The sequence below is a fragment of the Grampus griseus genome (assembly GCF_964374135.1).
Source record: "Grampus griseus genome assembly, chromosome: 5".
Taxonomy (NCBI): Eukaryota; Metazoa; Chordata; class Mammalia; order Artiodactyla; family Delphinidae; genus Grampus; species Grampus griseus.
Window position 1 is genome coordinate 131,318,055 of NC_138998.1, and position 14,225 is coordinate 131,332,279.

At 49.8% G+C, this 14,225-nt stretch overlaps 1 protein-coding gene across 3 annotated transcripts in view; it reads left to right on the top strand.

Annotated features, from left to right (window-relative positions):
- Positions 1–7,570: 7,570 nt before the first annotated feature.
- EVA1C (eva-1 homolog C) overlaps positions 7,571–14,225 on the top strand; it is a gene marked incomplete at its 5' end in the record, with an annotated part of 82,815 nt that continues 76,160 nt past the window's right edge. Inside the window, one exon of one of the 3 annotated variants that reach the window (XM_082655645.1) lies at positions 7,571–7,781. In XM_082655645.1, coding sequence (XP_082511771.1) covers positions 7,571–7,781 — 211 coding nt within the window. The remainder of the gene's footprint in view (positions 7,782–14,225) is intronic. The other 2 variants (XM_082655646.1, XM_082655647.1) reach the window with 2 other exon arrangements.

Below are 14,225 nucleotides of genomic sequence, written 5' to 3' on the forward strand. Positions count from 1 at the left end.
TATACATGACCACCCGTCTCTTTTCTTCCTTCTCGGAGAGACACAGTTACGAGAGGCACCAATATAGTCTATATATTCACCACTTAAAAATGGTGAACGTGCACCGGTCAGAATGGCCATCATCAAAAAGTCTACGAACAATAAATGCTGGAGAGGGTGCGGAGAAAAGGGAACCCTCTTGCACTGTTGGTGGGAATGTAAATTGATACAGCCACTATGGAGAACAGTATGGAGGTTCCTTCAAAAACGAAAAATAGAACTACCATACGACCCAGCAATCTCACTACTGGGCATATACCCTGAGAAAACCGTAATTCAAAAAGAGTCATGTACCAAAATGTTCACTGCAGCTCTATTTACAATAGCCCGGAGATGGAAACAACCTAAGTGTCCATCAACAGATGAATGGATAAAGAAGATGTGGCACATATATACAATGGAATATTACTCAGCCATAACAAGGAACGAAACTGAGTTATCTGTAGTGAGGTGGATGGACCTAGAGTCTGTCATACAGAGTGAAGTAAGTCAGAAAGAGAAAAATACCGTATGCTAACACATATATATGGAATCTAAGAAAAAAAAAAAGGTCATGAAGAACCTAGGGGCAGGATAGGAATAAAGCCACAGACCTACTAGAGAATGGACTTGAGGATATGGGGAGGGGAAAGGGTAAGCTGGGACGAAGTGAGAGAGTGGCATGGACATACATACACTACCAAATGTAAAATAGATAGTTAGTGGGAAGCAGCTGCATAGCACAGGGAGATCAGCTCCGTGCTTTGTGACCACCTGGAGGGGTGGGATAGGGAGGGTGGGAGGGAGGGAGACGCAAGAGGGAAGAGATATGGGGACATATGTAGATGTATAACTGATTCACTTTGTTATAAAGCAGAAATTAACACACCATTGTAAAGCAATTATACTCCAATAAAGATGTTTAAAAAAAATGGTGAAGATGCTACATTGTATGCTATGTATATTTTACCACAGTAAAAACTAATTTTAAAAGAAAAGAAAGGTTATATAGTGTCAGGCCTTTGAGGATTGGAAGAACTGATGTCAGATTCAACCAGTATTTCGTAGGGAAACGAGATCCCAAGAACTCAGGTATGTCACAGAGGGCTGGGAGACAGGGATGCTTCCGGGCAGAGGAAGAGCGTGGAGGCTGACAGAGTGGGCCAGAGGTGGGGAGAAAAAGGGGCATTCAGAAACCAGAGTCAGGGAGAATTCACAGAAAGAAAAAAAATTCTGGTGAAAAAGCCCAGCCCGGTTTCCTGACAGGGGACCAGGGCCACTGTCGTCCAGAGGAACAAGTCGGAAACTATTACATTTCCATCATTACCTAACAAGGCAAAGGGCATTTGATCACAAAGACATCCCTAGGGGTTTGAATGGAAAGCAAACACTGTCTTATGCTCAAGCAATAATAATACACTAAGGCCATGAGATGGTTATGTTTATTACCGTGTATGGGGCTTCTGCTCTGACTTGCCTCTCAGCTAGGTCCGCTCTAAACTGTACCACCATCCACAACTCAAGTACCAACAATGGCAGAGCTGGGATTCGAACCCTTGAGCTCTGACCATGGAGGCCATACAATTACCCACTGCCACACGCTGTGTCATCTAGCAGGGCAAGCTTGGTAGTTCAGAGCTAGATGTGTTTCTCCCAAACCAACTATGGAACATCCTTCCATCAGCACACTTTCCCTTCTGATGGCACAGAACGAGGTAGGAAGAGTAGGGGGCTGTGATCTCTGGAGAAAACTTCCCTGCTCTCAGGTGCGGTCCAGGCAGGCTGGATTCCCCGCAGCATTTGCTGTGTCACTGGCAGCAGGGAGCAGCGTCAGGGCTTCTGTGGGAACAGCACTTTCCAGCCTCAGAGGGGAAAATGGTGTCTGCTCCTTCCAGGATGGAGACATGCTCTCCTCCAGAAACTGAGTTTACCACCTTGAATACTTGCGAATGCTTACGCTGAAAACTCCCAAGAATCAGAATTCAATCATTCACAATGCTTCAGGAATCCACCCCCAAGTTTGCTCATGCTACATTCTTCTTCTATAAAGAGAAAAATATGAACAACATAAAAATAAACTGAGAGCAAAAAAGAAATGAAAATATGTATTTAAGAAAACATTAAGGAATGTCTTGGAACCAGTATCGATTTAGCCCAATTTCCTGAAATCCTACATCTAATTTAAATAGGCTGTGGGCTTTTAGAGCCAAAATGGACTTTTTGAGTCCACCATTTTCATTTTGCAGACGAAAGTCAGGGAGGTCCAACGCCTCCGTCAGTGGCTGTCTGTCAGGGGCAGAGTACAGGCTATTGCACTTGAAGCCTTTGACCTTGGACGGACACCAGTTTTGAGCTCATATTCTTAAAGGTTTCCTTCCATAGGCTTTTGGGCCAAACATTCCCCCCACGGCCTCTCAAGTGCATCCCAGCTTTCACAGTCTTCAGCAAGCAGCCCTTTGCTATCGATGTGGCTCTTTCGTGCCAGCTCTAGGAACAAACCACCGTTTGTTGCTTTCTAAAAATAAGCCTTTTTAGCTCTGGACAACGTTCGGCCTCAGTATCCTGAGCTGAAAGGTTGGTTTCTTTGCAGCTGACAAATGATGGCTTATGTCTTCTCAGAACGGCTGCAGCCCATCTTTGTTGAAAGCCCCAAAGCCTTACTTTGATAGCCCAGTGAGAGCGCAGGTTCAGGCTGGAGTTTAAGTGCCCAGCACACAAACATCCTCCAAAGCAGGTTTGGCTATGTGGGGAGGGAAGCAGCCAGGATCTCAAAGAAGGAGGAAAATAGAGATGTAACTTAGAGCTGGAAAGAAGGCACAGAGTTGCTTCAAAAGGAAGGAAAAAAAAGGCAGGAATCAAGGTATGTAATTTACAGTATCCTGCAAGGATCCTCTTACACACAGAACGAACGCTCCAGGTACAGAGGCACTTCTCAATCTCACATGCGAGAAGGGGCAAGATAGCCAATGGTACCATCACATAGAAAGGAACGCTCTTAGTTAACTCCATGTTGACATTCATCCCCTAATTTCTGCACCTTTGCAGTTTAAGAGGACTTCAAATTCTGCCACAGATGAGCTGTGAGGGTCGTGCTGTCGGTTTCCATATCTGAGACGGGAGATACTGGTAGTGCCTGGGCCAGCTTCATGGGTATGTGGCCTGTGTAGTAACTCAGGACCCTGTGCTCAGAGCCCACGCTGGGTTTAATGCCCTGCTATCACTATCTTGAAATTCGGGATAATTTTTCTACAAGGAGCTATGCGTTTTCATTTTGCACTGGGCCAGTGAATTCTGGAGCTGGTCCTGGTTAGTACCCCATTGTTTAGGTATTTGATTGAATAATATTTTCAGAGAGGGAAATGGGGGCGGGGAGTAACTGGCTTCCCTTCTGTTGGGGGCACACAAAGTATGAGGATCAGAGGGGAAAATAAATGGAATTCTTTAATTTTCTTGCAAGATTCCAAAATTCTTAAAGACATCAGGTTAGGAGTAAGATGATTTAACAGGGCGCAGCTGAGGGGCACAGCAGAGGGCAGGGAGGGACCTGTCCTCCAGCCTCGTCACTCACATCCCACAAGCACCCAGGCACACTGCGCTCTCCATCCTTCCCGAACACCTTTCCAATCTGGCCACTCCTCCCTTCTCTCTGGACCTGCAAAGCGCCAGCCCAATGCTCAGTCACAGCCTCCAGGCTCCCCTCCCCTCCAGACCATCTCCCTGGACCCACTTTGCGGTCTTTGTTTGATCTTTTAAAAAAATGGCTTTATAAACAACAAGGTTCTATTGTATAGCACAGGGAACTATATTCAAGAGCCTGTAATAGGGCTTCCCTGGTGGCGCAGTGGTTGAGAGTCCGCCTGCCGACACAGGGGACACGGGTTCATGCCCTGGTTTGGGAAGATCCCACATGCCGCGGAGCGGCTAGGCCCATGAGCCATGGCCGCTGAGCCTGCGTGTCCGGAGCCTGTGCTCTGCAACGGGAGAGGCCACAACAGTGAGAGGCCCGCATACCGCAAAAAAAAAAAAAAAAGAACCTGTAATAAACCATAATGGAAAAGTATATGAAAAAGAAAAGAATTTTTTAAAAGAATATATATATAGTATATATACATATACATATAACCGAGTCACTTTGTTGTACAGCAGTAATTAACACAACATTGTAAATCAACTATACTTCAATAAAAAATTTAAACGAAAAAACAGTTTTATGGGGGAATTCCCTGGCGGTCCAGGGGTTAAGATTCTGCACTTCCACTGCAGGGGGCACGGGTTCGATCCTTGGTTAAGGAGCTAAGATCCCGCATGCCGCTCTGTGAAGCCAAGCAAACAAACAAAACCACCCCAGTTTTATGGAGATATAATCCACACACCACACAACTCACCCATTTACGGTTCAGCGGGCTTTGGCCTATTACATCGTTCATTTTTTTGAAGTTGTGGTAACTACATGACATAAAAATTGCAATTTTAAGTGTACAATCAAGTGGCCCTAATTACATCCACAGTGTCATACCGCCATCACCATCTATTTCTCAACTCTTGGAAACCTCTAATCTATTTTCTGTTTCTACAAATTTGTGTATTCTAGCTATTTCATGTAAGTGGAACTATGCAATATTTATCATTTTCTTATCTCACCTAGCATAATGTTTTTAAGGTGCCTCCATGCTGTAGCGTGTATCAGAAGTTCATTCCTTTCTATGACTGGATCACACTCCACATTTTGTTTATCCATTCATCCATTGATGGACACTTGGGTTGCTTCCACCTTTTGGCTATTATGAATAATGCTGCTATGAACACGAGTGTACAAATATCTCTTGGAGTCCCTGCTTCCAGTTCTTAGGAGTATAATCCCTGGACCCACTGTTGACCCCTCCAGTCCAGTTGCATTCAGAAGCCAGAGTCATCTTTTACCAACACACACCTGATTGCATCACTCATCTGCTTACAACCCTTTGCGGGCTTAAGACGGAAGTGCTCACAAGGGCTTAGGATAAAGATGGAAGTGTTCTGGGGCTTCCCTGGCGTTCCAGTGGGTAGAACTCCTCGCTTTCACTGCCAAGGGCCCGGGTTCAATCCCTGGTTGGGGAACTAAAATCCCACAAGCTGTGCAGTGTGGCCAAAAAAAAAAAAAAGAAAAAAGATGGAAGCGTTCACCAAGGTCTCTGGGTCCCTGAGCTCTGGCAGCTGACCTCTCCACATCACCCTGCCCTGCCCTTTTCTCTCTGCTCCGTGTCCTGCATGCATTTCTGGAGCCATGCTTCTTTGGGATTTCACATATGCTGATCCCTTTTCCTAAGATGTTCATCCTCCCCAAATATTGATACCTAGCTTTTGCTTGGCCAACTCTTCCCGTCTTTCTCACCCATCTTGTCTTAAAAAGGTCCCTAACACCTCCTTCCCTCCCTCCTTCCCTCCCTGGGTCTCGTTCCCATGGCTCCTTGGCATTCCCTTGGCATTCCCTGTTCAATGTCTGTCTTCCTCACTGTACCAATGACTAATACTAACTGAGTACTTACTCGTTCCAGGCCTTGTCCTACCCATGTCACCTGTTTCAACTCATTCAATTCTCACAATAAGCCTGATGCCTTTACAGGTAAGGAGATCTGGGGATGCTGTCACACCTAGTAGCAGTGTCCACACTGGCAACTGGAAACCAGCACATCCCTACGGGACAGTGGTGGCAGCCACCAGCCCTGAGGGAGCATGGTTCCCTTCCTGTTAGGAGTGTCCCCAGGTACGTAGGTACCTAATTCATATCTAAAGTAGATGGATGAATGGAATGGAAAGAACATCAGGGAACCGAGTTTTAAGCAAACGTCTCTTACTGAATGGCTGCTAAGTGCTGGGCATCCTTACCCACCCTGCCTGCCTCAGTTTCCCCAGCCTAGAAGTGCACAAGAATACTTAGGTCCAAGGGTTATTGAGAAGGTTGAATATTTTAATGTAAATTTTAAAAATCATTGTGCCTGGTAGACTGGGTCCCACTAACAAATATTGATGTTTGCATTTGCCCCTCTCACCCCTAGCCCAAGACAGGGAGGTAATGGCCGGAATCCGAGTTCTCCTGGCCCTGCCCCTGCCCCTGCCGGAGCACGGTGTGAGACGCAGTGACATCCAGCTCGCCGGGATCCTTGTAGCCCACCTCTAAGAGGTTCCCCCAGGTAGGCCAGCGAGTCTCGGTTTTCTCTGTCCAGGCCTCCCCGCCGCACTCTGCGGCGTGCGCGGTGCAGTTCAGAGCCGGCCGGCGCAGGGCGCCCGGGCCCGCCCTTGGGCCTCATGATCTACATTTCCGCGTCAGGCCCGCCGCGAACTTGGCATGCCCTCCCGCGGTGTTCGGGAACACTTTGTGCCGAGAGCCCGCCCGCCCGGCCCTCCTCCTTCCCGCCGGCGCCGCCTGGCCCGGACGCCCAGCGCAGTCCGCGGGGTTTGGGTTCCTGGACCCCAGGTACCCCACCCGGCGCGCGGCCACGGAGCCCCCAAGTACTTGTCCTCGGTTCCCCTGAGCCCGAGCCGTGCAGCCCGCTCCTCGCGCACGGGCTGGGCGTCCAAACGTAGGTTGCACCGCGCGTAATCGAGAGATTCAGAAAGATGCTGTGGCCCATTTTAAAACAAAGCCCATTTATTGCGTTCGGCGGCTGTTTGTGCCGGTCCAGTGTCAGATCCTCTGAGCGCGGCGGACAACCAGGACCCAAAGGAAACGTAGTCGCAGCGAAAAGAAACCGGCTCTGGAGCCATCTGATCCGTTTTCAGCACAATGCACATCCCTCCCCCACCTCCACTCCCCCCAGCCCCGAGATGGTTCCCCTCCTGGCTGCGTAAGCTTTGGCGTCGGGCAATGCTCCGGGTCTCGGTCTTCTCTTCTGTGAAATGGGGAAAACTGTGCGTGCTTGGTGATTCTGCACGTGGAGCGCGCTGGGTCGCAGAGACGTCAGTGTTGCGGTCCCACACCTCCAGTACCCCACCTTCCCGCGGCCCCCACCCCGGGGCTCCCGGGCTCCAAGCGCGGCTCTGGCTCCTAAGTGCGTCACGGGCACCGGCCGCACTCCACAGGCGGCCAGGGCGAGGCTGGCACCGGGCCAGCGCGGGCCAGGCCAGGGGCGCTGAGCCGTCTCCGGGGCGGGGACCCGGGCGTGGAAGGCGCTAAAGTTGCGCGGCCCTCGGCGCGCTGTTGGGGGCGCCCTCCGCGGCGGGCAGCGCGCCAGGGACCGGCCTCCGCAGCTCTGGGCGCGAGAGGCTACACTTTCCCTTCGCCCCCCGCCCTCGTTTCCTCCCGCGCGGCCGCAGCGGAGATTTCCTCTCGGGGAAACCACGCGGACTCTTCCCGGGGCTCCTCGCCCCGCCCCAGTTCTCCGCCCCCTCCTCTTTGCTGGGGAGCCGGTGCTAGCCCGCGGTGGGGAGGAAGCTCTGGCAGCCTGGGCCAGGAGGTGGCAGGGGGCCGCGGAGCCGCTGGCTACCAACTCGCCCTGCCATGTGACGCCGCCCTCCGCCCAGCGACCCCCCGCGCGCCCCGGGCCCGCGCCCGCGCTCTGTCGCGCCGCGCACCATGCTCCTGCCGGGACACGCGCGCCCACCGCCAGCGCCCCAGCCAGCACAGCATCCCGGCCTCCGCAGGCAGGCAGAGCCTCCCGGGCAGCTCCTGCGACTCTTCTACTGCACCGTCCTGGTTTGCTCCAAAGAGATCGCAGCGCTCACGGACTTCTCCGGTAAGAAGCGACCTCCCTCGCTGTGCGCCCCCGGCGCCGCGGGGCGCCCAGGTGAGCCCTCGGTTGGGGGCAAGCGCTCGAGGGGGCAAGGCCGGGTTGGTTTAAAGTTGGAGCGCGCTCAGAGCCAGTTTTCTTGCCTGATAATAGGAGCCCTTAGCATATTCAGTAGCTGCGCATGTGGGATGGTGGCAGGGGAGCCCCCCCCCCCGAGAAGGAAGGGTGGGTAGGGTATTTGGAGTTTTTCCCTCAATGAGTTGACCTCCTCGTCAATTTCCCAGGGTCAGGGACCCGACTCCGATGGATGCGGGTCGGCTTAAAATACCTTAAACTGAGCCCTGTGCCGCGCTCAGCGCTGTTGGAACACGTGTTGTGGTCCACGCTGCACTTGGTTTGCTCTCCGCATAGGCCGGGTGTGCCCCAGCCAGCCTCTCAGGTGCCCACGTAAGGAATCCAGCCCAGAGGACCCTTGACCTGAAGTCTGCGCCGACAGGCACGAGGGAAGCCCAAGGGGATGGGAGGTCTGGTGGAGATGCAGTAAGAAGATGAGTAGAAGCTTACGGAACAGAGAGTAGACTGAGGGGTAGGACTTGACCGCCAAAAGGCACCAGCGTCCCCCACCTCCATCCCCATTGCCTGTCCCCTATCGCCTTAACAAAAAACTAACGACTTCCCCCTCCCAGTAAAGGATGAGGCTTTTCTTTGGGGGGATTGCGACCAAGGCTTCCGCAGCTGATCTCAGATAGTTCTGGCGCTGTAGGTGTGGCGCAGCAAAGTGAGAGAAGTTTCTGGGTTGACGAGGGCTATAGGAGCCGCATTCTTACGTTACGACCGCGCTTGCTTAGAGTAACAACGTCCTTGCCATTGTATCGGACCTGAGTCTCCGTCTGGCGAGGTTGGAGGCCTTTCACCCTTTCCTCGCCCCTGCCCTGCCCAGGAAGCAGCTCTGAATCCTACTCTTCCCCTTCTCCAGCATCTCCTGCCAAGTCCAGGCTTCCCGCATCCCTGCCTGAGGGTCTTTTGCGGTATAATCACGGCAAACAGGAGTCGTTCCTCAGCCCTATTTGTGCAGTAGACTAGTACATGGCAGGGGACACTGGCAAATCAGAAGCTGAGTTGGGTTTCTAGTTTACTTACAGAGAATGTCATTGTTAGCTGAGAGCCCTTGGGTCAGAGTTTCTTTGCTTTGAATATTTAATATCAAGGCAGTGTTTCCACCTAGCAAAGGAAGCCAAGATATGTCTATTTGGCAAGGAAACTGTGGTCCTTAAAATCCAGCACCACGGGATCAGAGCGCTATGGTAAATGTGCTGGGAAACTGCCGAATAGCGAGTGCTATTGACTTTTTTTTTGGTAATAGAACTTTCTGGGCTGCTAGGAGAGTTCTCTCTTTGCTGGTTTAAGCTATGGAAAGCAGTTCTGAGTTCAGCCACCATCAAGCTCTGAATATCGTTAAGGAAAGAACTGAAAGCCAACAAGCCCTTCTTTTGTGACATCATCGTAACTGAACAAATATTGCTTTAGGTAAATCGCGGTGTAACCATTAGATTGTTTTCCTAGATTAAAGACACTTAGAGTTTGTTTCTTTAGTGGAGCAGTTGCAGTCCTTGAAGCAGTCTATAGGTTACCACCCAGGTTTGGAATTGTCTGTACGGAGCAACTGTTCCAGAGGGTGAACTTGAGCTCTCAAACAGGGATGCTCTGCTCTGGGAAATGGATGCTTTCATACATGTTTTTCTAAATGACTAAACAATAAAAGGAATTTTCTCCTGCTTTGGATGGGAACCTAAATTTCAGGGTTTAAAACTCCCTGAGCCAGTGTTGGGTCGGCGGTGATATTTCCAGGTGCATCCACGAGGAGTTCCCATGTTTCCTCTGGGCAGCCTTGCTCTTGTGATGTGAAGACCAGGGAGAAAGTGCTCGGGAGCCTTTTGGGAAGAAGAAAAGAAAAATAAGCTTCTCTGAAACCACAGACACACTCAGGTTTAGATCTAAATTCTATCTTGTGTGGCGTCGGGGAAATATTAGAAAAGGCTCAGGGAGAAAGATGAAGTCTTCAAAGTTGATTCATTTGATGTGAAACTTCATGAACCTTTAGGGACCCCGTAACCATGTGACATACGGCATCGAGGAAAACTCCTAAGCTCCGAAGATGACAGTCTGAGGGTTCAGTTGAATGTTTTCGTTGAAGCAGTGCATCCTGATCACGTGACTCCAACACACACCTCCGCCCCTGCCACCCCCCACTGTAGCCTCAAAGCCTGATGCCTGCTTTCCTGGGGACAGGAGGTCCTATTCCTGCACTTGGAGGGGTGTGTAGAAATCAGTGCCTGAAAAAAGACAGTGGACCCTCCCTGTCGGAGCCTGACAGCAATAGCTGAGGACTGGAGAGCACCATTTGACAATGTAGTTACTTGCTTGTTTTTCTAAACAAGGAAACATCAAAAAGCCAGACAGAGGGAGGGTGGAGGGAACTTGGGACCCCCTTCAACCTTCCTGAAGAAGGGGATGGAAGAAGGATGGTGAATCCAGGTGAAAGAAAGTGTCAAAATGAAAGGGGTCCCAGCTATGGTCTGTACAGTACGGGGCCTCCAGGGAGACGAACGGTGCAGAGTTTTGGAAAGTTACTTAAGCCTTTCTCTTCTTTGCAACTCTTCCCTGAGCTCTTTACCGAGGCCGTCAGCTGCTGTAGTTTTCCTGGGTCATTGATTTTTTTGGCCCCAGGGATTCCAGCATCGGATCTCACTCTTAATAAGCCAGAGGCTGCATCGGGGCCTGCGTCTCCCCCTCCGTGCTCATGACTTGTGTAATCACCTCCAAGCCTGCTAGGAAACAGGCTCCCTAAACACCCCCTTCCCTCTCCTCCCTGAAGACGTTGAGATGCTGCCAGCGGCCACTGGAAGGCTATCATCACTGCATTAAAAACACATCCCAGGAAGGCAAGAACAGTTCATGCAGAATCACTGCCTCTGATCCTTAAGCCCGAACTCAAATGTGCTTGGCTTTCATCCATTTTCCTCTGGGATGGTCTTCTGTTCTTTTGACTGCATTCCCAAATTGAGGATTTAGCCTGAGAGGTCCAAACTGATCACTGATTTTTTTTTTTTTTTAATAGAAATGTCATGTCAGCATCATCTTTGTTCAAAGAACAAGGCAGGATGAGGGCAGAGGGGAGGGAGGGGTGCCATTTTGGTTCCAGCCATAAAACGCTAAGGACCCTCTACATTTGGTCCTGCTTTAAAGCGGGATGTTCCAGTGCGTCCCTGAACTTAGTTTGCCGTGTCCCTCAGGTCTTGTTCATGTTTTTGGTGGTTTACTCTTTGCCGAGAGCAGGCACAGCCTTCTCCATCTGCTCTTCCCTTTCTCCCTCTTCTGTTCTGTTTTGTGTTTTTTCTTTTTTTTCTTTCTTTTCTTTCTTCTCAAAGAAGTTCAAAGTGATGGATGGGCTGATGGGCAGAGAGGGAAGGAAAGGATAGAAAATTCATCCCTTGGATTCCTAGAACACTCTTGACTTTTGACAAAGTCGTCATGACCATATGTTTACATGTTTGGTTTTACCCTAGGACACGTAGTGGTAAATGTGGGAAGCGGAAAGGAAAGGAGGTGAGAAACAAGGGGAGCAGAGCAGCTTTTAAGGCCTTCCTTGTACCCAGATGTCCTCAGACCTCAAAGAAGGGGCACTGCACGAGAGAAGTGGGTCTCTGGGCTGACGTCCTGCCTCCCGCCCCCGGGAATCAGTAGCCCAAGCAAACAAGATGTGGGGCTTGTTATCAGATCATTTGCAGCCCAGCAAATAAGCCCCATCCTAGCTCCTATTTCATTGGTCAGGAATTTCAGAATGTGGAAAAATGGTCATTCAGTTGATCTTGGGGGGTGGGGGGTGGGAACTTGGTCGTGATGGAGTTGTCCATGTAGCAGAGGTTGAACCTTCCTGTTCTGTTCAGAGAGGCAGTGGGTCTCAACCCCGGCTGCACACTAGAACTGCTGGAGTCTAAACAACTGTACGGATGCTCTAGCAGCAACTCAAGGCATCTGATTTAATTGATCTGGGAGATCCAGGCATTGGTCTCTTTTTCAAAGCCCCCAGGCAATTCTAGTGCACAGCCAGAGGTGAGAACCATTGCTCTGGTGTCAGAGGGCAGGGCTGCCTCCTGTCTTTGTGTCAGTTCATCCAGGGGGACACGGGCATGACGGGGTCTCCCTTCACCCCCACCCCGCACCCCAGGGCTCACCACCAGGGAGACCAGGATGTATTTTCCCAGCTCTCAGTTTGCCACTGCATCCCAGCACACACGTATGCACACACTTATACATACATGCACGTGTGCCTATGTGCACACGCACAGCTCTTCTTTTTAATATACCTTGGTCACATCATCCTTTAATTCAGGATTGTCTTCATTTTCAAAACTTTTATGAAGCGAAAAGCCAGCTCGTAACGAAAGAAAAAACAAAGCAAATGTCTGCAGGAGTTGTCCAGCTGTCACAGAAGAAGAGGGATGAAGAGTAAGTGTCTCAAAGGGCTCGTCTGTTTCCATGGAAAGTAACAACGTTTGAAAAGTGTTCTCCCAGCTCTTTCTGTAGCCGAGAAGAGGAGTCTGGGTAAAGGAGTGGTCCTGTTATTAATGGCTTTGGTCTCCCAGGCGCTTTATTGGAAAGGGCAGCCTAGTAGCCATTTCAAGGAAGGAACAGAAAGGAAGGGAGTAAAAGTTAATTGAGCACAGGGTTATCTGATTTCATCCTCATAGCAACACTGTGAGGTAAGTAGTAGTGTCACTTTACCCAGCCTCAGAGAGGTTAAGTGACTTGCCCAAGACCTCCCAGCTAGGAAGCAGAGCAGAGGCAGACCCTAACTCCAGCCCAGGACTGGGGCCAGGCTGGGGGGCTTGGCCCGTGTGGGTGCTGAGTGGGGGACAAAACCAGAGAAAAAGTGCCACAATTTGCTTAACCTTTCTGTATAGTCCTTGGATTGACCGTGGTGGTTTCAGTTGCCCTCTGAGTAGACTGACCTTTTCCCATTCCTTCCTTCCACATCTTCTCATCACAGTTCATCCGTAGTCGGTACAGGCACAAGGTGATGAGTGGATACAGGAGAAAAATGTTAGAACTTCTGTTCTTTTCTATTTGTTTCTTTTCTATCTTTAAAAAAGAAGTTTTGCTTATAATTAACATAAAGTTGAGGGAGTTCCCTGGCTGTCCAGTGGTTAGGACTTGGTGCTTTCACTGCCGTGGCCCATGTTCAATCCCTGGTCAGGGAACTAAGATCCCATAAGCCATGCCATGTGGCCAAAAACAAAAACTAAAAACAAAAAAACCCCATACAAGTCGACAGTAGAACAGTACGTAATCTCTTTTTTTAAAAATTTATTTTATTGAAGTATAGCTGATTTATAACATAATTTCTAAATGTAATATAGTGGAGAAATGTTCTCAAAATATTTTTACTGATGGGGCTCATGATCTAAAACACTTGGAGGCCACTGGTCTTCTCAGCCATCCTGTCAGCACCTTTAAAATTCTTGAAAAGGCACCGCTTTGGAAATAACATACACTGAAAGAGCACCTGCCCCCATGTGACCCAGCCCCTCCCCTGCCACGCCCACTACCCCAGTTAACAACTGCTGGTAAAATTTAGAGGCAGGATGTGAATCCCGTGACTGTCTTGTCTCAAAAATCCATACTCCTGTCATTCAAGCTAAGTAATGGACGTGGAAGCTGGGGGCGAGGCATTCTGAACTTTTATGATACATGGCCACTATTTTATTTTATTTTATTTTTAAAATTTATTTATTTATTTATGGCTGTGTTGGGTCTTCATTGCTGTGCACGAGCTTTCTTTAGTTGTGGTGCGCGGGCTTCTCATTGTCGTGGCTTCCCTTCTCGTGGAGCACGGGCTCTCAGCACGCAGGCTTCAGTAGCTGTGGCACTTGGGCTCAGTAGTTGTGGCTTGCGGGTTCGAGAGCTCAGGCTCAGTATTTGTGGTGCACAGGCTTAGTCGCTCCACGGCATGTGAGATCTTCCCAGGCCAGGGCTCGAACCCATGTCCCTTGCATTGGCAGGCGGATTCTTAACCACTGTGCCACCAGGGAAGCCCTCAGCCACTATTTTAATGAGGCTGATGTGTTTGTATCTTTCTGGAAGGAAATAGCTTCCCTGAATAGCATCAGTCCTCGAGTCACCTAGATTTTAGCGATAGAAAGAGACTCTCAGATGGGAGGGTGGCTGACCAAGTGATTCTAATCTGTTTTCTCTGAGCTTCTCTCCTTCCCTGTGGGGTCTCTAATTCTGCTACCCCTTAGCTGGCCCCCATGTGTGCACCATCTCAGTTTAAACTCTGACCCATCGTAAGGGGTATATTCTTTACTTGGTTCCCTTAGCACAAGTAAGAGAAGTTAGCTAAAAATACTATAGCGTATCAAGAACATAAAGCACTGTGTGCCGCACAGCGCTTTAAGAACTTCATGTTCATTAACTCATTTAATCCTCACAACGCTACGA